This window comes from Siphateles boraxobius, unplaced genomic scaffold (genome assembly GCF_051911475.1).
Source record: "Siphateles boraxobius isolate OS27281-9 unplaced genomic scaffold, OSU_SipBor_1 130, whole genome shotgun sequence".
Classification (NCBI taxonomy): domain Eukaryota; kingdom Metazoa; phylum Chordata; class Actinopteri; order Cypriniformes; family Leuciscidae; genus Siphateles; species Siphateles boraxobius.
Window position 1 is genome coordinate 25,295,243 of NW_027508734.1, and position 26,230 is coordinate 25,321,472.

General features: G+C 42.5%; 1 protein-coding gene across 1 annotated transcript; it reads right to left on the reverse strand.

Moving 5' to 3' along the window:
• Positions 1–99: 99 nt before the first annotated feature.
• mmp2 (matrix metallopeptidase 2) lies at positions 100–20,194 on the reverse strand. Its single transcript, XM_077228852.1, has 13 exons — positions 19,740–20,194; positions 19,047–19,273; positions 16,708–16,856; positions 15,899–16,027; positions 15,637–15,810; positions 15,275–15,448; positions 13,805–13,978; positions 13,428–13,583; positions 13,128–13,254; positions 9,429–9,565; positions 3,614–3,773; positions 2,566–2,675; positions 100–1,105 (listed from the first exon to the last, which is right to left on the reverse strand). The coding sequence occupies exons 1-13, from the start codon at positions 19,890–19,892 to the stop codon at positions 1,002–1,004; spliced, it is 1,974 nt and encodes a 657-aa protein (XP_077084967.1). The 5' UTR covers positions 19,893–20,194; the 3' UTR covers positions 100–1,001.
• Positions 20,195–26,230: the final 6,036 nt, after the last annotated feature.

Sequence of the window (26,230 nt, forward strand, 5' to 3'; positions counted from 1 at the left end):
TGTTTTTTGATGTGAAAATCAAAAGCATAATCACTAGGATGCAGTAAAATGCTTTCCAAAAACTAATGTTAAAAGGGAAAAGTTGAATGATAAATTCCATTTAAAGGATAATTCATATTTATTTTGAGACAGTGACAAAGTGCATAAAGCATATAGAAAATAATAAAAAATAAACCATTACAAATATAAACAGATTGCATACGTCAATTCAAAAACTACAAAAAAATAAAGAGTACAAATGATAATCAGTATTCTCATGATACTCGCTTGACATGAGTCCATCATGCAACAAACCCTATACAGTCTTCAGGCAACCCGTGCCGTGAATCTCCCTGTACCATGATACAAAAAAGCAAACAAGACTAACAAAAAAATGATGTGCTTTGACAGTTGTTTGGTCTCTGTGTTTGTACACAATTATCATGTATAAAATGTGTCCTTTTATTAAAGCAGGAATTTTTATTGGATAGTATTTACTACAAAACAAAACATGAATTAAGTCCTTAATCTAGTCCTTAAAATCAGTATTAGCAAAATATTACATTTGTGCTTTTTACATACTGCCTGGATGGATTTATTTTGTGCAATTTAAAAAAAAAGAAAAGAAAGGGGGTACATCTAACAGACACCACTGCCACATTTACATGTAAATGGGAAATGTTAGAAGTCCTCTGATGATATACATGTTGGTTATATTAAGGGGTAGGAGCTGCATTAAACCCTTTCATGATTAAAAATAAACAAGAAATATCACACGTTATGACAAAACAGCAAAAATTGCGGTCTTGTTTGCCTATGCCTGGCATGCAGAAATGGTCCAGGCAGTGAAGCTTACCAGGCCTCTCTAGTTAGCTAAGGATGGGTTATAATCAAAGAGGCTCGGACTAACCAAGAGGGGCAGAATGGTAAATTTGAGTGCTGTCGTTTGGCACGATAACGCTGGCCTTATCTAGTGATGAAGGTCATCCCAGAGTACCAGGGGCTGAATGTTGTGCATCAGTTCAGCAGCGTAGCCAGTCCTTTTTGACCTCCCCTACTTTGACAATTTTCAGAGTGCTGTCATCCATTTTGAGATAGTGGGAGTCTTTGAAGAAGTAGCTGTGACCTGAAAACATTTAATAAGTGTAAATGCCAAATGAAAAATGAACAGTTAAAAGTTAAATGCAAATTTACTAATTTCACTACAATAAACAAACAAACAAACAAATAAACCATTTAAAGGTTTGGGGCTTGTAATATTTTTAAAATATCTATCTTATGCTCATCAAGGCTGCATTTATTTGATCAAAAATACAGTAAAACTGTAATTTTGTAAAACATTACAAGTTAAAATAACTGTTACTATTTTAATATAATTTAAAATTTTAATTAATTCCTGTGATTGCAAAGCTGAATTTTCAGCAACATATTATCCAGTCTTCAGTATCACATGATCGTTTGGAAAAAATTATAATATGCTGATTTACTGTTTCTTAATATTTTTGTGGAAGCCATGATACATTATTTGTTCAGGATTTGTTGATGACTAAAAAGGTAAAAAAGAACAGCATTTATTTAAAATAGATTTAGCCTACGGATTTTTTTTTTACAACATAAAATACTTCACTGTCACTTTTGACCACTTGTGACCATGTGTACTTGCTGAATAAAAGTATTAATTTCTTAAAAAATGGAAATTCTTAGTGACTTAGTGATAAAAAAGCACATTATAACAGTATAACTGATGTGTCTATTTAATACAGCTTGGTTAACCAATGGCTCTATGCAAGTGATCAATTTATCTGTAAAATGTTGGAGTGTGTGGTCTAATTCACAACCTAGAGAAGTTGTTTTTGCTTAATTCAGCTCCAAACAGCCTAATTACAAACACACACACACACACACACACACACACACACACACACACACACACACACACACACACACACACACACACACACACACACACACACACACACACACACACACACACACACACACACACACACACACACACACACACACAGAGAAACCTTTCAGACACCACACGAGCCAGCTTTATGAAGTGTGTACATGTGTTTCTGTGTATACCTGTATGAGTGAAAATGTGTGTTGGTGACAGCGAGTTGAGTGGTTGAAAAAGCATGTATGTTAAGTAAATTCCCGTAAATCTAAACAAAACCAGAGCACCTTGCGTAAAACCGTTATAAATCCTTTACCCCTCTCTTTTTTAAGCTTTTCTCTCATTGAGAGTTTGTAGCCTATGTGCTTTTCAGACAGTGGCTGTTACTGGAAAAAACGTATAATGTTAAGCAGGGGGCAAACATATAGCTGGGTTTTTTGTTGTTGTTGTTGTTGAAGGCCTAATGCCAGCAGTAATCGGGTTGGAGTGTCTACCAGGAGTGTAGACACTACACTCCAAAAGGTTATGTAAAAAAATATGTGAGGGCTAACAGAATGTGGGTAAGGGAGAGGAACGGATTGCGATGAAAGGTTAATTCAGGTTAGAGGTTACATTTTACTTCTCTGCTGAGGAATACCATAGACAAAGCTGGATCTGAAACCAAGCAATTTTTAATCTCTTACCATCACTAACAAGGCTGAGGGCGGCATCTATGTCATCGGGAACAGCACTCCAAGAATCCGCGATAAGTTTAGGGAAGCCTGGATCCATCTTTTTCTTGGCTTCATTGTACCTGAGAAGTCATGGAAAAAAGTGAGCATCTACACTAGGTGTGGCCGATATGGCAAAAATATATCAAAGTTTTTTCCCCCAGGAAAATCACGATTAATGATTTTATCACGATTCTTTTTCATGTTGGTTTTACTATTTTGCAAGTGACTGCCAAACAAAATGTCCCTATTTTTAAAAACAAAGCCTTACAAGGTAACAACATATAAAATAAAAAAGAATGGAAGACATTTGGGCCAAAGTGATGAAGATAAAAATCTTTGTCATTATCTTAGTTATTAAAAAATAAGTACAAAGATACACATTACATATACTGCCAGGGCTTGACATTAACTTTTTTGCTCACCAGCTACTGTGGCTAGTGGTTACCCGCAAAGTTACTAGCCATTTTCACTGGACATTTGGCAGCAGTTTAAGAACTGACACATGGATCAATTATACGGTTACACATGCATTTTCTTTCTCAATGGTTTAGGTTCACTAAAAACATAATTGACTGTGTTTACATGAATACTTGCTAAGACTGGCATTTTGATATTATTTTGTGTGTATTTGTTAAAGCACAATAAGCAGTGAAAAAGAACTAATTTTAGTACTGAAAGGTGGCTTTATGCGTGCACACTTTGGGTAGGAGTGCAAAATCTGCATGAATTAGTAAAAGTATGCGCAGGTGTTAATGTCAAGCCCTGTATATAACTTTATCCTTATTATGTCCAGTATCATTTGGCTATACTTTAGTGGGGAAACAAAGGCTTCAAAAGAACTTTGATAGTCTGCTTTTTTCTCCAATAATTTCTACATTTGTAGAATTTAGGGAAAACAACTCCCTGCGTCTACTATACTGTAGGATCTTAAAGAACAAGTGCATTTTGGTCATTAATCACAGTGAACGCATACTTTATTAAGCCCACATATGTTGAGAAATATTTTAAAAAGGATTACCTCCAGAACTTGTTGCCAGCAAATAAGTAAGTCTTCTTGCTCTTGTGGAACGAGTAGGCCGCATCAATTCTATGCAAATCTGAAGGAAGACCCATACTGGAGATCTTCTTGGGATAGTCTCTCTCCAGAGTACTGGCAGAATATACCCACATCTCATCATCTAGTCAAACAATTAAAATATTTTTAAAATACAAATTTTGTTTGGAGGACACACAAACGATGAAAAACCCACATGTACCATATTTTTTCACCAATAAAAAAAAAAAAATCAATGTATTTTTAAATCAAAAATACAGTAAAAAAAATGTAATATTGTGAAATATTATTACGATTTGAAATAACTTGTGTTCTATTTTAATATATTTTAAAATGTTATTAACTCTTTTGATGTCAAGTCAGCATCATCACTCCAATCTTCAATGTCACATGATCCTTCAGAAATCATTTTAATATGTGTCAGGGTTCTGTCACTTATGTCTAGTCTATTTCTTGGTTTTGTGACAGAGCCCTGACACTCCTGTTTTGTCTTGTACTGTGTAGCACACAGCTTGGGTGCTTCTCAATATCCCTCCTCGTCTCCTCGTTCCTCTGTCCTCCATCCTATGACCCGGAAACCGATCGAGCTCAGCCATCTTGAAGGACAGGCGAGGAGGCGAGGATCGAGGAGTGAGGAGGCTTTCAGAGGAGTCATGAGCGAGGATACACAGGTGTATCCTATGCGGAAGTGTTTTATTGACTAAACGTGACGCACGTATACATTCTCCTCCCCCTTCACATCGGTCACAATCTGTTTTAAAGTATACTTTACCTTTGCAGTTTATATAAACCACACATTACACATATTTCAACAGTGTATCTTTCTTTATTATTATTTATTATGAATTTCTTAAATAAACAAACTTCAACAACATGAGGGCAGATCCTTTGAGCGCTGCTGATGACGCAGTGAAGTGACGCTCGAGTGATCAAGTATTCCAATTTATAAAAAAAGCTTTCATTCGATTCCTCCGTCCTCATTTTCTTTCCTTGCGTCCTTCCCTCAAAACCTACAGGGGGAGGAGCTGAGACGCTAGGAAAGGAAGCGAGGAAAGGAAACGAGGATGCACAAATAAGAAATGAGAAGCACCCCTTGTGTTTTACACTAGCTGTGTGCTTTCATGTTGTCATGTTTTGTGTGAACACGTGGCTTATGAGTGTTCTCATTGGCTGGGTGTTCTCATTGGCTGCGTGTTCTCATTGGCTGCGTGTTCAAGTCTCGTTTTGTGTTAGTACATGGCTTGTGATTTGTTTTACTGGCCATGTGCTTGTGTTTTAGTCATGTTTGGTGTGAGCGCATGGCTTGTCATGTGTGTTTCCCTGTGCCATGTGCTCTCTTGTCGATTGTCTAACCCAGCCCATCTTGTTACCTGATTATTGATTGATTTGCCCCACCTGTCCTCCTCGTTACCCTCTTTTGTTTGCTTCCCTATTTATTCTCGTGTTTTCAGTCCGGTGCTGGTTCGTCGTCTAACCTAGTCTGTCATCGTCTCGTGTTCCTGCCAAGTCCAGCCGGTGAAGTCTTCAGTCCTGTCTTGTTTCCCGTCCTGTTTCCCCCTCACGGGGTAGTTTTTGTTTGCTTTAGTTTCATTTTTATAATTAATAAAAGCCCGTTGACCTGCATTTGAGTCCCTGCTACTTTCCACAACCCAAACCCTGACAGAACGAACCAGCCAACTGAGGACTCCGCAAACAATGAGTATCTTCCTTTTTCCATCTCCCTGCCCCTCCGCTCATCAGATGGTGGACAAACGTAGCTCCTTTCTCTTCGGCAAGGGGAGAACAGTGTGAAGGAGCTTGCTTACCAGTTCCTGTATTTAGCAGAGGGGCTCAACATCGATGACACAGTGCTAAAGTACACATAAACAACAGCCTTAATTAGCCTGTCCGTGCCTGGGAGATGGGAATGCTGGGGATACTGTCATTCTGGCAGTTTGTGGGGTATTTTTACAATCACGGAGAGGATGACCTTCTGCCTCTTGGCCCACCTCCCATTCACCTCACAAACTGCCAAGTCCCTGGTCCTCCGATGACCCCTTCGGGGAGAGGGAGGAGGAAGAATAGGTTTGCCTCATCTGCCTCCTATCCAGTGGTGGCTGAAGAAGCTGCAGCGGCCCCAGAGGCGGTTATTCCCACACCACCTCATCCTTGCAAGCGCAGGAAGAGGAGGGCTCCTGTCGCTTCCCTTTGGCAGAAGGTCCAGGAGGACCAGACATAAGGGGTCTCAAGTCCGGTGGTCCAGGAGGACCCAACTTCGGTTGTCCCAGAGCTATCCACTCTCCCTGTCGCGCCCCCAGTGGTGGCCGAAGAGGCTGCAGCACCGCTGTGCTCTCATAAACGGAGGAGGAAGGCTTCCTCAGTCCCACAAGGTCTGGAGGCCATGCCCAAGCTCCTTGCCCAGGTCGACGCCGCCCAAGCTCCTTGCCCTGCCGGCTCCGTCCATGCTGCCTGTCATGCCGGCTCTGCTCAAGCTCCTAGAGGACGCCCTTCTGGAGTCTCGTCGTGGCCGCCCATCCGGAGCTTCGTCACATCAGGGCTGCCGAGCCTGAGCAGCGTCACGTCAGGCCCGCCGAGCCAGAGACCGCTCACGGCTGCCGAGGCAGAGACTGTTCTCGTCACATCAGGCCTGTCTTCGGACAAGATGGCCGCCTCTGTCGCTGAAGCGCCGGATCCGCCCTGGCACCCTGAAGTGTCGGCTCTGCCCTGGACGCCTGCTCCGTCTTAGACGCCTGACTTCCTGGACTGTCATGCTGGCTCTGTCTTGGCTCCCCTCCCTCCCCTCTTTGTCTGTGTTTTGACGTTCCCGTCTTGTTGTCTATTGGTGAGTTGTCGTCATGTTCCCGTCTTGTTTTGTGGTGTTTCTTGCCAGGTGGCGTCCCTTTAGAGGAGGGGTAGTGTCAGGGTTCTGTCACTTCTGTCTAGTCTATTTCTCTATTTTGTGACAGAGCCCTGACACTCCTGTTTTGTCTTGTACTGTGTAGCACACAGCTTGTGTTTTACACTAGCCGTGTGCTTTCATGTTGTCATGTTTTGTGTGAACTCGTGGCTTCATTGGCTGGGTGTTCATGTTTCGTTTTGTGTTAGCACATGGTTTGTGATTTGTTTTACTGGCCATGTGCTTGTTTTAGTCATGTTTGATAAGCACATGGCTTGTCATGCGTTTCTCAATTCATGCGTTGCCATGTGCTCTTCTGTCGACTGTCTAACCCCGCCCATCTTGTTACCTGGTTGATTTGCCCCACCTGTCCTCCCTCGTTACCCTCTTTTGTTTGCTTCCCTATTTATTCTCCTTGTGTTTTCAGTCCTGTGCTGGTTTGTCGTCTAACCTTGTCTGTCATCGCCTCTTGCTTCGTGTTCCTGCCAAGTCAAGTCGGTGAAGTCTTGAGTTCTGTCTTGTCCGCCCCTCTCCCCCACGGGGTAGTTTTTGTTTGCTTTAGTTTCACTTTCATAATTAATAAAAACCCATTGTCCTGCATTTGTGTCCTCGCTATTTTCCTCAACCCAAACCCTGACAATATACTGATTTGGTGCTCAAGAAACATTTTTAAATAATTATCAATGTTGAAAACAGTTGTGATGTATTAGTGTGGTAACCGTGAAACATTTTTAAGGATTCTTTAATGAAGAAAAAGTTCAAAAGAACCACAAACTCAAATGGTTTATTACATAAACCGAAATAAACTTTTTGGTACCATTATGAATGTCTTCACTGTCACTTTTGATCAATTTAATGCATCCTTGCTGAATAAATGTATTAAACCCTTCAAAACCTGAGCCCATTGGCTTTTTTTTATAACACTAGTAATGACATGCATGGCTAACCGACTAGACAATAAGAGCAGTAAGCTTTTTATTTTTAGCTTATAAACTAATTTATGGTCACATTAACTTATTATAACATTATTATAATCTTAATAGTATCAAGTGACAATATTCAAAGTTAATTTTAAACCTCTTTCAGAGTTGTATAACACAAATGATTTCCATTACATGAGAGTAGATGTTAAAACTTCATGCTGATTTGTACTCGGCTTTCGCCAAGATAAGCACCAACTAAGACGTAGCTTTACAGTAACCTATGCTTCTCCCATTTATGCTTTTTTGAAAATGTCTATTGCAATGGACATCAGATTTGAAAGATATCAAGAACCTCAAAACTTAGTTGTGTGCCAGGTTGGGAAGTTTGTGCAAGCAGTTAAGAGCTAAATTACAAATTCTAATGTTAATGTAGTAATGTTTACAATTTGGGAGCACTAATATGCATTATTATATATGCTCTGTTAGAGAGTCCTTAGGTGGACACAGTATGTCAAGTCTGTTTTTAGTTTGGTTTCACAATGTTCCATCCCTGTGTCCCAATGTCCATACTATCCAGCCTAAATAGTATGTGAGATTAAAATGAGTGTGTCCCAAAGCATAGTATGTTGAAAAGAGTATGTCAGAAGTCCCCAGATGGCCTACTGTTTTCGGTAGTTTTTGAGGAGGTAAAAAGGGTGTTGTTTTTACACAACCATTGAGGAATTTTAACCAAAGTATATTACAAACTTTACATGAACACCCTAAAGAATCATACCAACTTGTGGAAAATGGCCGATGACCCCTTTACAATATGTCAGTGCCATTGTTTTGTCTCAAGATGCATACCAGTAATGTTTGTTTATTCTAAGGCAGGTTTATAAAAGCTACTTACAAGGCTCTCTGGACCTGGAATGTGTACACAACGAATTCAGTTTAGTAGCCTAACCACCATTAACATCAAATAGCAAGCTCCATGTTCTGTTACTTTCGATAATAAGCAAGCTGTATTCTTCAAATTCTGACTATTTGATCACAAAAATCAAACAATAAATGCCGTTTTGGCACTCTTTGATGTGGCGTGACAGATCACTGTACTAGCTACTCATTTCAAGTGGCAGCGCAGAGCGAGTAAACGCGATCATCTCTTCCTCAGTTACAGAATACACATGAATGGACACCTGAAGGTATGTTGAAAAATACAGTATACTTACTGAAAGGCATCATAACTCGTGTAATCGCTCAATCAGTGTTTCAGCAGCGGAAAGACGTCAATAAAACTGCATAGCTTGTTACTAGCATTATATTTACCTCAGCAGGCAAGTGATTCAGTGTCCACAACTTGTTGGTTCCTAGAGAAATGAACTCTTGCACTAAATAATTGAACTATGTTAGCCTATATATTATATTTTACTTAACCTGTTAATTATATCTTGATTATTTAATGTACGTTTAAAATATCTTTCATGAAAATGCCCGCAACTGTGTAAATTATTATATTTCAATAACAAATTAGAGTAGAGTTAATGCAAAAACTGCCTTATGTTCAGTTTACATGTTTTCATACAATGTATTGGGTGTTGATTATTATATCTAAAAAATAAATAGCATCTGAATTTAGGCTAAAAGTCTAGGCTCTGTTGTTAACCTTTAATGTTATAGTAATGTGCGGCTCCCTATATAGTTTACAGCATTAGCAGATTTTTAATCCTTGCAAAACGTTTAATTGTAATTGAATTAATTTAAAGACAAAGACACAATTTTTTCATTAAACCACTGTTTAAAAAAATGTTTTAGCTTTCTAAACCGAACCGAACCGAGACGTCAAAACCGTGGGAAAACCAAACCGTCAGTTTTGTGTATCGTTACACCCCTAGCTGGTAGTCATAAATATAGCGGATGAGTCTTAAAGTCAAATGACTGTATGGGTCACCTGGTTCTTTTATTCTGCCCTTAGGAAACAAGTGTAAATGTTCTGCATTACCTGCAAAGAAGACAGTCTTCTCCTCCAGAGGATTCTCATAAGCTGCATCAATCTTCTCTGGAAGTTCACTCCAGAATGTAGCCACCAGCATGGGGCCTGTCGGCTTCTTTCTGACATCAGCCGACCTGAAGAGGAATCTGTAACAGGAGAGTTTAGAGTTAGACAAAGAAGAGAAAGAAAAAGAAAATGGCAACACTATATTTGTGCACATAAAAAAAGGTAAAAAGAAAAAGTAATTGAGGGAGAGACGGGAGACGAGATGAGAATGAGATAAGCAAGAAAGATGGAAAGAAGAGCCTACGCCACACTCTAGCTACAATGAGGTGATTCACTGAGCAGATGTTTCTTATTATGTTTGAAGAGTGAGTTAAGAGGCAGTTGGACATGTCCAAACTTGCCTGCTGCCCCAGAATAAACCACAAAAACAATACCAACCAACCCAGAACTCTTTCCACTGACCTATTTTTCAAAAGGCCAAAACATTTCAGCCCCAGAAGAGAAGACAGAGAACTCAGGACTCAGGGACTACATCTCACTAGAGTGAAGTGACGCTTCTGTGAGAAGCACACAGCCTCTGTCTGGCAGTAATTATTTTACAGTATGTTAAACTTATGTAACTTTTGGCCCTCTAGCAGTTAAAAAACAAAATGCCTTTTGTGGAAGAACTTTGTTTTGGTTGCAAATGAATTTGCGCCCATTTGTGCGCTGGTCTGAAAACGAGGTGTGTTCAGGCGCATTGTTGGCGCGTTGCTATTTTGAGCCAACTTAAATAGACTGCGACATTGACCGACAAAAACCTGGTCTAAAGTCAATGGAGCAATATTTTTTTTGTAATTTAAAGAGCGCGTTAGTAATGTCCGGGGTCCACAATGTGCATCCACTTTGCTTATTACACACACAGGGTAAAATTACACATAGAAACATAGAAAAGGCACATAGAAAAAGCAGCAGCACACAAACATGCCAAATATTAAAAATAAAAGGATTACAATGTAAAAGATTAATATTGTGTACATAAAGATATGATGGAATGGAATAGATGGTCTGCTTCCGCGTTTTAACCTCACGTACGAGCAGATCCGTTTGCGCTCTGGAACCGCGTTCAGTTTTTCCGCTTGAAAATAGCAATCTGCCATGGCGCAAGCTCAACTGGCTTTTAAAGGGAATGGGAGATGAGACTCTGGTTGGTTTATTTCACGTTACGCCCAAAACACACCCATCACTCATTAAGAGAATAGTGACAAACCTTTTAGACCATGCGCCGTGCGCGCCGACCATTTTTCCCGTCATGAAACTAGCAAAAGTGGATTTGGATACACCCTAAGTGAACTTTAGACCATGCGCTTAGACCGTTAAAATAGGTCCCGTAGTGCATCTTTAAGATCACAGCACTAGGTTAGAGTTGAACTGTAATCAAACATTTAGCCCCAAAGCTTTACTTCTTCAGCTGCGAACACTTCTAAACATCCCTCCTTTCTCCGTCTATGAATTTAAACATGTTATAACAGACCACTCTTGTAGTTAAAACACTAGTTGAGTTCTGCTCATGTTTTAAGCTCTCCTATGAACGAAACAATTCATTTTACCAAATTCCCCAGATGTGGCACATAAATCTGAGCCAAAGATTAGATAAAATAAAGATTTTCTGGTGCAGCTGAATAAACAAAACATTAGTGAACCTTATGGGGGTGCGCTCTCTGGCCTTACTCTCTTCTCTCTTTTCCTCCCTCTTTCTCTGTTGAATGGCTTAAACAGCTGTCACACTTATCCAGCTGGGTGAATATCTGAGATCTCAAGTCATCTTGCCCACATAGTAAAGTGAGACTTTCAGCTCCAGGGATCCTCAGATTCACAGAATTACCCTCTAATTTAATCATAACTCTATAATAATGACATTTCCACTGCTGAACTGTTTGACTCCTAGCTTGCACAGACATATTCATCAGCGAATATATGGAGAGAGGTTCAGACATTTGGGGAAGATTGATTTTTAGGTTGAATTCCCATAGGCAGAAACCACCAGAAATCACAAAATACAATACCATATCAATAATTGGATTGTGTATTTTACTATGAATGAGACTTTTACTTTTTTTTTGCATTTTTTTTAAATATAAATCTAGAAGACTTAAAATTCAAATAATAATTTATGTTACAATAAACTCTAACATTTAGATACTATTTGTTTAAAATAAATACACAAACAAATAGTAAAATTAATAAATGTAAACATTGTGATATGAGGAAAAAATATAGAGAATATTACATTTTCCCCTCATCTCCAATTACTGCCTTAGAAAGAAATAGGACTATAAAGATAACGGAAACTCATAAGTGTATTACTGTATATTATACATGTTGTTTTATGCATGGAAGATACATAAAGAGTTCTTTAATGAATTACAATAATCTAATGAAAATGCTTTATTTAGATTTATGGAATTAACATCTGGATCCTTTGGATTAGTTTTTCAGGATCTTGCTTAGAGGCAATACGAGCTCACTGAGTTCTATACAGACATACACTCATACCCATACTATGCGTGTGTGGTCCTGTGATCTCTGTGAATGCATAGCAGGCAGCTTTAAAACTGGAGGTGTGCGTAGGATAGTGGGTGGCTCTTTTTCGTTCCAGAGGTCCTGATCCATGAGCATGTTAATGAAAATCTATGACAGCACTCTTTATATTCTCCATATATTTGCTTTGGACACCCCTCCACAATGTTATAATTTATGATGCTTACCTCTGATTATCTGAGTAGTAAGTGTAGAGAATGAATTGAAAAGTTATAAATTAGCTTTAAAGCAAATCAAACAGTAAATTATACTTAAATGCATGTAATACATGTGTGTGAATTTATTTTGGTTGTTTCTTAGGCACCCAATCAATAAAAGGGTTAACCCAAAAAACTTAAATGCTGTTTAAATACTGTTAAATACTTGCCAAGTTTTATGTATCCTAAAGAAAAACGAATAAAATAAAGTGAGTACATATGTCTGTAGTCAGAAATATGGAAACTGTCATTATCATGTAATACATTAAAGCAGTCAGCAATTTTAGGAATATATGGTAGGACCCATGATATGGTATTATTTGTGCTGAGGTATTTTGACTTTGGGATGTGGGATCAGATCTGTGGACTTTCCCTTTTCTATCCAGTCTCACCACCACCACACTTACTTTGTTTGAATTCTGAACTAACAATGTGGCTAAAGCATCAGCATGATTATTCTCCTGTTTAAATCGTCATCCTGTTATTCCAACCACTATGAAGACATTACTCCTATCCATATTGATTATAAAAAGATATGCTGAAGTTTTTTTTAATAGGCAGATAAACTGGGTCATGAAGTTTTCTCCAGATGGCCCTGGGGCCATTTCCTGTGCATGCAAGTAGGACGATTTTGAAACCACTGAAAACAGATGAATTGAGCATTCCATGCCAAATGAAACACTTAAATGAAATAACTGCTACCCACAGTTGTGTGCCTGATATTTGCTGCTGTGAATCATGAGGTTCTCTTTGACCGGTCAAATTATTGCATAGATGTTTTGTGGACAAAAAGCCAAAAGCAAGCAGTATTGTGATCCTGCCTGAATATTCCAAAATGTGCTTTCCTTTTTATTTTCTGTTATTAGGTTAATGTGAAAATTCTATTTCAAGAATCTCTTTGAATTGGGTGCCCTTAATTAATTACCTGTCCTTAAAGAAGAAGATCTCTCCTCTGATCTGGGCTACAGCATCAAATATGATGTTTTCATTACATACATCCATTGGCGTGACCGGTGGGATGTGAGGGGGCAATGGTTTGTCTGTTGGCTCACCTGTACAGAGAGAAGTGTTAAACTGAATAAAGAAGAAAACGATAATCTTTCAAATTCGATTATAACTATCACAAAATCAGAAGAAAATTTATTACGAACATTATGCAAGTAATAAAATACATGATTAGTTGCAGCTGATCATATGATTATCATCTTCGACACTGGCCACTCACCATAGAGCTCCTGGATGCCTTTAACGTCATCATCAGACAAACTTAAAGTTTTGGTGAATGTGTAGATAGGAGCCATGAGAGCTCCAGGGTCCTCAGAGTGCTCCAAACCAAGGGCATGACCAAACTCATGGGCCGCCACCAGGAATAGACTGTAGCCTGAGAAAAAAAAAGGGAGATTTATCAATCTGGCCATAAAAAGTATAGCATCACAACATGACTCAGTAAGGCACAGAAAAGAAAGAGACAGAGGCAGGAAGTGACTGGGTTTGAAAGCAAAAAAAGTTTATCTTTGTGCCATCACAAGAACAGAATAATTTTGGCGACCTAGACATTATATAAATAATGACACACAAGGATCAAAAATATCTCAATGCCACCTTGGTCAGGACAGAAACCCCACTTGCGGTCGTCATCAAAGCTTTTGGTCACGGCGCACCACATCTTCCCATCACTGCGTCCCGACGTGGTACAGGAGTCGTATGTGTTGCCCAGAAATTTAAAGGGGAAGACACAGGGTGCACCTTCTGAATTCCCTCCGACTGTTGACATTGCTGTGTCATTAAAATAAATACAACATGGAGGGTTTAAAAAGTACGATTCACAGTTGGTTTAAAGCATTCTAAACATTTAAAAAAGCCTGAGTTTGTGACAGCTCTTGATTGGAAGTAACTAACTAACTAACTAACTAACTAACTAACTAACTAACTAACTAAAAATAACAACAGTGCTAAACAATAACAACTGAGATAAAAAGAGAGGCAAAAAAAGCATAGATAGCTGTTGCCATTATGTATGTATCTGTTTTTCAAATATGATGTCACAAGCTATAACACAAGCTTCAACTAGTGGTAAACCCACATATTAGATCATGGCTTTTGAACCTAAAGAAAAAATACAGGACTGGAGCTTAGAGAAGCATTAGGGAGGAGTCTGTCTCAATTACACAGACTCAACAGTCTGAATCACACTGACTTAACACACTCAAAATGAAGGTCACACCAGTTTCATGGCATAAACAGAGCTGTGTTTTGTTAAAGTTCAGCTAAAGTATGTGACTGTGGTCCAAAGCTCCAATTTAAAGTGATGGCTTGCATCACACTGGACTTGTTTTTCTGACTCTTTTATTCAGCGCACACACTCATATACAAATAGGAAGAGAGGACTGCATTCCCAGGGAATTACAACCAGATGAGGATTTCTGTGCTTCTGGCTTGCTTATGCCAGATCAGTAACACAATGGAAAATATCCCGTAATAAGAAGATAAACTTTTAGTCTTCTGGAAACTAAAGAGACTAACCTTAAAAACCAAATACATAAACTAATACATCACTGATTTGAAGTCTCTGCAATATCATTGTGTGTCATCTTGGATGAATGGTGAAACATCTTGAGCAACATCTAAACATCTGTTATTTTACATTAGTGTTTTTCTTTGCCACTGTCCCATTAGGCTTGCTTACTGTGCGGTTTGTAAGGCACTATTCTTTGTAAAGCTGTTTTTACAAAATTGAATTGCACTTTACACATTTAATTGAACAGAAACAAACAAAAACAACAACAAGACTAGAACATATGACATGGGCAACTTTAAATCTTCACATGTATACAGTGTCACCTACTTTACTGACATAACATACACTACCATTCAGTAAGATTTTAAAAATGTTTTTGAACCAAGTTTGCATTTGACCATCCATACAGTAAAAACAGTAACATTGTGAAATATCATTTCAATTTAAAATGACCATTTTATTTTAATGCAATAAAATGTTATTTGTTTCTGTGATGAAAAAAAAAAAAATGAAATACAGACCCCCAAACTTTTGACCGGTAGAGTAAGACTGACCTGTCTCAGGACAGAATCCATAAGACTTGTCACGATCATAATCTTCAGTGGTGGCACACCAACGGTACCCATCATCCCTGCCTGAGGTGGTGCAACTATCATATTTATCTCCCTGGAAAGTGAAGGGGAACTTACAAGGTGCTCCATCTGCATTTCCACCCAATGTGAACAAGACTGCAACACAGGAAAGGACACAATACTCAAGGAGTCATTGATTGTGACATCCAGTATTACAGTCATGCTATGTGTAATTTCTTCCTCAAATTATATCTGAGCAGTAACTGCCTGAACTTTGAATCACTTTCGATGGGAACAGCCTCACATTTTACTGTAACGTAAAACTTAGCGCAAAAGGTACTCACGCTCATGAGGACAGAAGCCATACTTTCCATCTTCATCAAAGTTGTATGTGGTAGAGCACCAAAGGAACCCATCATCTCGACCCTGAGAGGTGCAGCTGGTGTACTCTTTATCCATGAACAAGAATGGAAACTTACAAAACTCCCCCTCAGCATTACCATACTTCACCTTTACCACTACATCAAGAGGGAGAGAGAGGAAAGAGCTCATTATTCTTATGACATTTGATGAACAAATTCAGTATTTTTTTTCCAATTGAGATACCTTGTCCTTCTCCTAATGTCCACAGCTCATCATCATCAAAGTGAGAATCTCCTCCAATACCAGGCCCAGGGGCGAAGGCATGAGCCAGCAGACCATCCTTGCCATCAAATGGGTAACCATCACCATGTTCTACAGAAAATGCAACACATTTAAAAGGTTTAGTTCACCTCCCCACACACCACAAAAAAAGACAAAATTTAATCTGTTTATCAAATACAGCAATTGTGTCTCTTCAGACAATTTGGACTAAACTGCTCGATTCATATGGATTAGTTTTACAATCTATTTATGAACTTTTTGAAGTGTCAAAAGTAGTAGTTGCATGGACTGTCAGTGGAGGGACAGAAATCTTGTTTTCGAAGATGAAAGAAATTGTTACGGGTTTGGAACAACATGAGGGTGAGTAAATGATGACAGAATTTCCATTTTGGGTAAACTAACCATTTAACGCAAATATCGGTTTAAATCAAATACACCAGGGTTAGTAATAAGGGTCTCAAGTTGTTTAATTTTCTTGTCACAATTTGTCATTTAGAGCCTTCTCAGAAAACATTTACATTGTGACAATTTTCATACTGCTGGTCTTTTTTAGTAATTGCCTTGTGCAGTTATGACAGCATTTCCAAAGACCATAATGTTAAATCAATCTCCGTTCTAAGAAGCTTCATACTAAAGATTTTCCAGAGTGACTGTGGTTAGTATGTGACTTAGTATTTAAAAAATTTAAGAGCTTTCAATCCTCTGTGATTAAGGAGAAAATTCCCACCACAGTAGTTTAGAAACTTTTATACAGAAACTTTATGGAATACCATTTCGGCCAAAATTAATCATGATGTCAGCTTCTCCATCCATGATCCTGGTGAAGTTCAGAGGTGTGACATCACTCCAGACTTTAAATGCACGATAAAAAGCATCATCAATTGTTTCCTCATCCAGATCCGGGGTGTGCCCTAATATCCTGTAGAAGAAGAAAACAATATTGTCTTCTTTTTTAACTATACTCCCAATTAATTATTCCATATTTTCTAGAAATACATTATGCATTTAATAATCTACATCTATTTATCATTGCCCATTTATGCAATATTTGAATATCTAAGTTATTAATTTACAGAACTAATTATCATATTATTATTATAGTAGGTCTGCGGGTCCTGTATTTGCCTTTTGACCTCAGAGTGGCTCAAGAATGCATCAGGTTATAAGAACAGACAAAAACTCTCAGAAGTTATGTTGTGTTCAACAATGGCATTGTCAAACTCAAGTAAGTATTATATGAGGTAAACCTTTGAATGCATGGAGAGAAATGTTTCCTACGCTTATTTTTTCCCCCATTATAAAATAGACAAAATTGGTCTGCCGCCAACTTTTTCTTCATCACAAAGAAACATGAGGATGCTGAGGATCCAACCATTAGAGCCAGCTCAATACCATAATCATCAAGCTATTACGGATAACTCACACACAGCGATCAGGGGACAGCAGGTTACACTGATCACCCACTGGTTTGCAGCATGGTCTGGTCTCTCTCTTAAGGAGGAAGCTCCGCTTCAAACCAAAACCAGGACTGTCAAATCCAAACCTGTTCTGGCATTACAAGGCAGCTTGAAATGGTCCCTACAGAAAAATGGAGCACCATCAAACAAATCTGGCAAGTGCAAAAAACCCTAAAAAGGCTATCTACTAAAAATCAGTAGGAGAGTCTTCATATCTCTCCGATAGTCCCAGAACAGCATGGGGCGAAACACAATTATGCTGACCACCCTGGAAGACACTGGCACTGACAGAAAGCCATTTAAATTGTACAATGACAGCAAGGAATCTTCCACGCAGCCTTCATAAAAAAATAAAAAAATAAAATAAAATAAAAAAATGAGAAAATCAACAAAAGCACAAGGCAGAACTCTTGCCATAGTTTGGGAGCCTAGGTTGAATATTTAAATAAACTTCATTAATGTTCTTTGGAGGTGCACACTTATCAAAGTGTTTGTGGTGATTATCTCAAACATATTTAGTACTAAATTATGCTATTTTCTAGTGCCAAACCAGGGCACAATCTACAAGGACACTACAGCAACTGGCAAAATAGTGCAGCTATGGACCTTAGTCAGAATAGGCCTTGTTTAATTTTACATGAATGAAAAGGAAACTATAAGGGATAGACGTAAAGTCTGTTCAGCTGATGAAACACTGAAAATATGTTCTTGCAAAAAAAAAAAAGAAAAGAAAATTCTGGAAACCATGAGATATGAAATTTAGCCATGATCTTAATACAGCATGACATGTTGAACACTGACATACTGAAGGGAACATCCAGAGTTTTGAAACTGAAAATCAACTGTAACAGAGTCAGTTTATTACAGTGTTTACAAGTAGGTTGTAAGTTGTAACGGTTCACATAGTGTATAGAACGGCAAACCATTATGCAATGATGTAATGTCTGTGATGCAATTTTTATAACAATTATTATTGACATTAATTGTGTTGCTTAATATTAATTATTGCTTATAGTAAACCTAGCCTCTTAATACATTTCTCTAAAGATGGTGACTAAGGCTCAAAATACTAAATCTAAATATCTGTTAAATTAGCAAAGCTGATGCAGGCAGAAAATCTAAATCTGAAAACAACATAGTTGTGGTCATGACTGATTCAACAGAAACACTGTCAGGACATGTAGGCCAGTAAAAATCCTCAAGATCCCAAATCAGTCCTTTTTGTTACAATGAACTGTAGAGCACTTGTATTATTTCTGATTACTGGCCAATTCCTTCAGTGATAGCAAGTATTCAAGCAAAGGCCAAACTTTTCTCGCATTTCCTGTAGTCAGCACAACTTTATAAGCAAATAAATTTAGATTTGTTGTTCCACCTCCAACATAGCCACAAAGGTCCCGCTGGGAACATTCTTTAAAGATATGTTGATTTTGCTCTCTGTATTTTTACCTGGCTTCCTGACCTGAAAAAAATCCTTACTGTACAAAAATGGTTTCTTTTTAACATCTTTTTAGTAAGCACTCTCACACGGACTCTCATGTTAATGCTCATTGAATAACTGGTCTTGAAAGAATAGTGATTTTTTTTAAAGGGTTAGAGTGACTGACAAAGAGTGGGGAGCAATCGCTCAGCACTGTCTGAAGTAAACACACCTGTAAGTAACGTTTTTCTGTCCCCACTTGGGCTTCCTGTGAAAGAAATTGTAATTGGCCACATCAGGAACTCCACATCGTGGTTTCTTCATGATCTCTACTGTCTTCTGATCAATATCCCCTGTCTCTGGTAAAGCAAAAAACTTCTGCATCTTCTTCAGTGTGTCCTTCAACACCATCAGATTACACCTGTCTTTTGGGCAGCCATAGAACTTATTTAAGTAATGCTGTGAAAAGGTTGAAGGAGGGTACAGTGAAAGATGGAGATGGAGAGAGAGAGAGAGAGAGAGAGAGAGAGAGAGAGAGAGAGAGAGAGAGAGAGAGAGAGAGAGAGAGAGAGAGAGAGAGTCAACTTAACTGGAATGGTTTACCACATTCCACATTTTCCAACTACTATGTCAAACTATGTCCTTGTGTTTTAAATTTTTCACATATTCCAACAGTAAAAAATGCTAAAGGTTAAATGCTGCACAAATACTTCAAATAGTAAAATTGTGTTAATATTAGTAAAGTTCTAAGGGAAAATTACAAACAAAAAAATATTAATATATTTCAATTGTAAGTCTCCTAAATGTTTCTTTTGTCCAGGAAAATAATTTGTATAGGCCTGTCCATAACAAATAATAAACTTCAGCTACTGCCAACGAAATTCTAACTCCTTTAATTCTTGCAGTGAAGCAAAAGTACACTCACCAGGGCCACTTCTTTGTCTGTGTGAGAAGTATCATCGCCTGGGAACTTTATGATGGGTGAGGGCGCAGCAAAAGATTGCAGGGAAGCAAGAAACTGCACGAGGAAAACTTTAAGGACAACATGCCTACAGCTGAAAAACTTAAAGCACGTCATTTTGGTCCGGTTCCTTGGTGTTCTTTTGTCGAAAATAAGGTGGCGAACAGGACTTTACGACGTGTTCTCCAAGCTCCAAGTTTCTCCGACTGCACTGCAAATTTTCTTTCTTTTCCTCAGCGACACATCCTGCTTTCGTGGTCTGTGGAGTAGGTTCTGCTTGCACACGCACTTTTCTGATGATGGGGCTTGAGCTGACTGCGCAGCCTCCATATCCAAGAATTTGAGAGACCAGTGAAATAGGAGACGTCAGCGAGAAGGAGCGAGCAAGAGATGTTTGTGCGCGCACCCTGGAAACACTCAGGGTTGAGAGGCTTGACGTTGAAAATCTAGGTTTAATTTTTACCATTTGGTTCTAAACACTTCGAATTGGGTTCTTAACCCTGAAATACACCGTTTACATTTGATCAAATTGGGTTCTTAATCCTGAAATACACCGTTTACATTTTAATCCTGGTTAATTATTAACCCTTTGGTTATCCTCAAGAGACACGTAACCGAGTCTTATTGATATATTTATGAGGTCAACATTGGACGAATAGTCGCGATGGGCACGCAGCATGCGACCGGTTTTAATAACAAAGAGTTATAGTTTATTTAATAATAATAATAATAATAATGATAATAATAAGAAACTGTTAAGTGATGTTCATCCCTGTTCTGAAGGGGCGTTCATACCGATTTACGACTACACATTCACTGCAGATGTTTCTCGAGCAGCAAATCAGCATATTAGAATGTTCTCTTACGAGAGGTTCTCTCGTATTGCGTAAGTTTAGCTTACGCTACGGGAAAGATTCATCTTCTCGAGATACTGAAGCCAAAAATTATCCTTAATTTTTTATAACTTGTCAACGCAGTGCAGCAGCTAGCAGACCTAGAGCAGGCCATCTCGCGTGCTCATTGGCTGCCCTGCGGGCAACTGCTGCAGCCTACCAGTGCGCCCGGCGTGACGTCACGCCCAATGAGGGGCGCCCGCGCCTTTATAGCGTCACAGCCCGCCAGATAGGCGTGGCTTAGCATATAAAAAAGGGGCTGTAGGCTGAATTCTCAGATTTTTCGACTCTGCTTGCATCGCTGGATTTGAGAGAAGCCACCGCCGCCGTCGAACAGCGAACAGCCAGCCTAGGACAGCGCTGAGGAAGCCGGCCGTCTTCGCCACCTTCAGCCATCCGTGCGAGCTACGCTATCCGGCGACGTATTCTTTTTTTTCTATTATTCTAAAAGAGCAGCGAGCGTCTTTTTAAAGATGCCTCGCACTTCCTGCGGCTCGTGTAAAGCCCCGCTCAGCGCCGGAGACCGCCGCCTGATCTGCGCTCTCTGCCTGGGCCTGGAACACGCAGAGCTCGCCCTCGCGTCTGGGGGCTGCGAGCTCTGCGAGGAGCTTCCGCTGTCGACCCTGCGGGCTCGACTCGAAGCATTCAACACCACAGCAGTCACTCCGCCTCCTGTGGGACCGCGCAGAAAGAAGCGCCGTTCCCTGAGACAGCCGGAACCTGTGGCCACAGCGACGCGCTCGCCGGAGAACCTCCCTCGAGCCTCGCTCTCGCCTTCCCCACCTCTCCTCACCGACGCGCAGCTGCCGCTTACGAGCCTCACTGCCGTCACTTCGGAGGATGAGTCCGTGGGACATGTCACAAAAGACTGCTGCTCTATCCTGGCATCAGACAGCGAGGAAAGGTCGCTTCACTCCGCCTCCTCGTCAATCCAGGAATCCGCCCGTACCCGCGCTGGAGCTGACGCGGAACTTATGCGCCTGCTGACGCAAGCGGTTGACCGTCTCGGGCTCGAGTGGTCGCTGCCGAAGGAACCCGCGCCGAACAGGCTCGACGGCTGCTTCCTTCAAAGTCGCCGCCGCGCAGTTTAGGAAACCAGGCCCGCTCCATTCCTGCCGGAACTTCATGCGGAGCTGACGAAGTCGTGGAATTCACCGTTTTCTGCTAGACTTCAGTCACAGGCCTCCGCGTCGCTCTCCCGAGTGGACGGCGCCGCAGAGAAAGGGTACACAGCGATTCCCCCTGTGGAAGAGGCGGTCGCAGCGCACCTTTGCCCGCCCTCCGCGAGATGGCGGTCACGGTCAGCCCTCCCGTCTAAAGCCTGCAGAGCCACTTCCGCCTTGGTCGGCCGCGCTTATGCCGCCTCCGGCCAGGCCGCGTCTGCTCTACACTCGATGGCTGTGCTTCAGATCCTGCAAGCCGACCTCCTCCGTGAATGGGATGAGAAAGGCCGGGACCCAGCTGCGGTTACGGATTTGAGAAGCGCTACGGATCTCTCTCTCCGCGCCACCAAAGCCGCAGCCCAAGCCATCGGACGAGCCATGGCCGCGTTAACCGTGACGGAGAGGCACCTCTGGTTAACGCTCGCGGATATGAGGGAAACTGAGCGAGCCACCTTTCTAAACGCGCCGCTTTCCCCCACTGGTCTCTTCGGCCCAGCGGTGAACGGGATCGTTGACCGCTTCTCTATGGTGCAAAAGACCACGCAGGCCATGAACCTCTTCCTGCCGCGACGCTCGAGTTCCGCCACAGGCCGCTCTCGCGAGAGACAAAGCCAGCCTCCTGTGCGAACCAGCACCCAGCGTCCAGCACAGCCTCCGCATCAGCCTTCGCAGCGACATCAGGGCGGCCGCCCTAGATCGCGCTCAGACAGCCGTCGCAGACCGCCGCCCCCCAGAGGGCCTCGGCAGAGACTCACGCTGAAGTCTGAGCACGCGAAGCCCTCCTAACAGCGGGAGAGAAAAGACGCGCGTGTCCCGCTGCGGCCGGACCGCCGTCAAAGTTCATTTCCCTGTCAGTCCCCTTCGAACAGGCTACTGCAGTGGTTCAACTAGCAGCCAACGAGCCGGTTTATTCACCCTCTCGCCTGCACACAAACGCCGTTTTCACGGCGACCCAGAGAATTCTCAAAAAGAGTATAATGTCTGGTCCGGCTCACGCCGTCAGTGTTTTAAGTGTAGTGAATGTGCCCACGCCCCAGTGTTCACCCCTACACATAAGCACTCCAAACCCCGTGTCACTCACAGAGCACACTCTCATAAAGCGCAGAAAAGCCGCTCGAGTGTTGAATGTAAGAAATGTGTCCACAGGTCTGTGCCCACTATCTGCCCGCTCTGTTACACGATCAAAGAAGCAGGTTATGAACGTAAGTCTCGTGCCCGCCAGAGAGCGCTCACGCTTGCTAACACAAACCTCCCCCCGGGCCCCGCCTGTGCGTTTAAGTGGTATCACAAAACACAGGGCGTTAATAAAGCGCTCCCCATCTACTATGATCGGGGCGTCAGATACAGTTGTAAGTCTCGTGCCCGCGTGCGCGCGCTCACGCTTACAGAAAGCTCTCCCGCCCAGAGCGCTGCTCGCGCGTCAAAGTGTGGTAAAAGTATGTTCCCCATCCCTTATGCGCGCGCGCTCTCGGCTCCGGTTCAGTTTCACGAGCCCGCAAATGGCGGCGGTCTGAACCCGGAGGCCATTCGCCCCCTGGCGGCTCACATAGCTGCGTGGGAAACTATCCCAGGGATTTCAGAATGGGTGTTGAGCACAATAAAGCAGGGCTATGCACTTCAATTCATTCGCCGTCCCCCGCGCTTTCAAGCCCGGACCGCGACGACAGTGAATGCGGAAGTAGCACACCTACTTTATTTTATTACACCGTCCTGCCGTTCGGCCTGTCCCTGGCACCCCGTACATTTACAAAGTGCATGGACGCGGCGCTCGCCCCCCTGAGAAGTCAGGGGCTGCGCATAATGAACTATCTGGACGATTGGCTGATATTGGCACAGTCAGAGACAGAACTACTATCTCACAGAACAGTGCTTCTCAGTCATCTGGAAAGCTTGGGTCTCACGGTCAACTGGACCAAGAGCTCATTATTGCCCAGCCAGTCAATTTCCTTTTTAGGAATAGAACTGGACTCGGAGATCATGACGGCTCGTTTATCGACACAGCGCGCGCCCCGTGTTCGCCACATAGCCGCATCTTTCCAGAAGGGCAGCTTTCTCCCTTTGAAAACATTTCAAAGGATGTTGGGCTGTATGGCATCAGCTGCAGTGGTGCTCCAGCTGGGCCTACTGCGCATGCGCCCGCTCCAACGCTGGTTGAACGCTCGCGCGCCTCGCCGAGCCTGGGTGTCTGGCGGCCAGAAAATCAGAGTGACTCAGACCTGCATAACAGCTCTGCAGCCCTGGTTAGTGTCCGACTGGTACCAGCAGGGAGTAATGATGGGAACCATCTCTTATCGGAAGGTCATCTCGACAGACGCGTCCAACTCGGGTTGGGGCGCGCTGTTCGAGGGCAGACCGGCCTTTGGCCAGTGGTCAGACCAGGAGAAGGGTTTTCACATAAACTGTCTGGAAATGATAGCGGTCGAGAACGCGCTGAAGTGCTTCCTCCCGTTCATAAAGGGCCAGCATGTTCTTGTCCGCTCGGACAACACATCTGTGGTATCCTATGTAAACCGTCAGGGCGGTGTCAGATCCAGAAATCTCTGCAATCTGGCGGAACGCCTCCTTATTTGGTCACAGACGAACCTGCGCTCGCTGAGGGCGGCGCATGTGCCTGGCCATTTGAACGACGGCCCAGACAGACTGTCCAGGGACAATGTTCCCCCAGGGGAATGGTCCCTGCACCCCCAAACGGTCCAGAAACTGTGGCGCCTATTCGGTAGAGCGGAAGTCGACCTGTTTGCGTCAAAAGACAACGCTCAGTGCCCGACGTTCTTCTCGAAGGACGAGGACGCGCTGGCCCAGGTTTGGCCCCGCCTCCCGCTATATGCTTTCCCTCCGGTCTCTCTGTTGCCACAGGTGATCAAGAGGATCAGGGAAACGCGCCACTCGGTGCTCCTCATAGCCCCGCGTTGGGAGAATCAGACTTGGTTCCCGGAACTGGCACGGCTGTCACATACAGCTCCGTGGCCGATTCCGGTGAGGGCAGATCTCCTCTCTCAAGCTCGCGGCACGATCTGGCATCCCCATCCAGAGCGCTGGTCTCTGCATGCATGGTTGATCAACGGGTACTCGTTGCCCTGCCAGAAGGAGTGATGAACACGATCACGCAGTCTAGAGCCCCTTCCACGAGAAGGCTCTACGCGTCTAAATGGTCGGTGTTCTCTGGATGGTGCACCGACAGAGGTCTGGACCCGCGGACATGCGGGGTGGCGCATCTGCTCACCTTCCTACAAGAGCTGTTGGATAAGGGAAGATCCCCATCCACGCTCAAAGTATACGTGGCGGCCGTAGCAGCATTCGCGGAATCGACGCACGGCCAGTCACTGGGAAGACATGAGTTGGTCATCCGCTTCCTTAGAGGAGCTAGAAGGATGAATCCGCCGCGCCCCCCGTCGGTTCCCATGTGGGATCTTTCACTGGTCCTCGAGGCCCTGAAAGCTTTTCCATTTGAACCACTAGACTCCGTGGAGTTGAAATATCTATCACTAAAAAACTTTTTTCTGACTGCAGTGTCGTCAGTAAAACGTGTAGGGGATCTGCACGCGCTGTCTGTCAGCGCGTCGTGTCTTGAGTTCGGACCAAATGACTCTAAAGTCATCCTCAGACCTAGACATGGTTATGTCCCTAAAGTGATGGGCACTCCATTCAGAGCGCAAGTTATTTCGCTGTCAGCTCTCCCAGCATCTGACAGCGAAAGTGATGTGAATCTCCTCTGCCCTGTCAGAGCGCTGAGGTTTTACATTACGCGCTCCGCCTCCTTCAGGCGTTCGGAACAGCTTTTCGTTTCGTTTGGTGGGCGCGCCAAGGGGCTTGCCTCCTCGAAACAGAGCCTGTCCAGATGGATAGTGGACGCTATAGCGGCAGCTTACGCGTCAAAAGGTCTGCAATGCCCTCTGGGCATCAGGGCTCATTCCACGAGAGGCGTGGCCTCGTCGTGGGCATGGTCCAGTGGAATTTCTATCCATGACATATGTGTAGCGGCGGGCTGGGGCTCCCCGTCTACCTTTGTCAGGTTTTATAACCTAGAAGTTCCTGCCTTGCAGGCTAAACTATTGTCAGTTTGAAAAAGAGGTGTATTCTGCCCAGATCTCCTGCTCAGATCACGTTCATGACTCAGCTCTCCTGGTTGAGCTGCACTAGTAGGGTATGTGCCATATGACTATACAGACCGGCGCGCTGCTCTGTATTCCCTATGTGTGCTTATGTACAAGTGATGGCCCACGTGGCTGGCCACCTTATTTTTTCCACTTATGGGGTTCCCCTCAAGCTCGGGGTTCTCATGTGGATGCTTGGTGCGCACGGCGTTGACAAAGTGTTCCCGTAGCGTAAGCTAAACTTACGCAATACGAGAGAACCTCTCGTAAGAGAACGATACTCGGTTACTAACGTAACCTCGGTT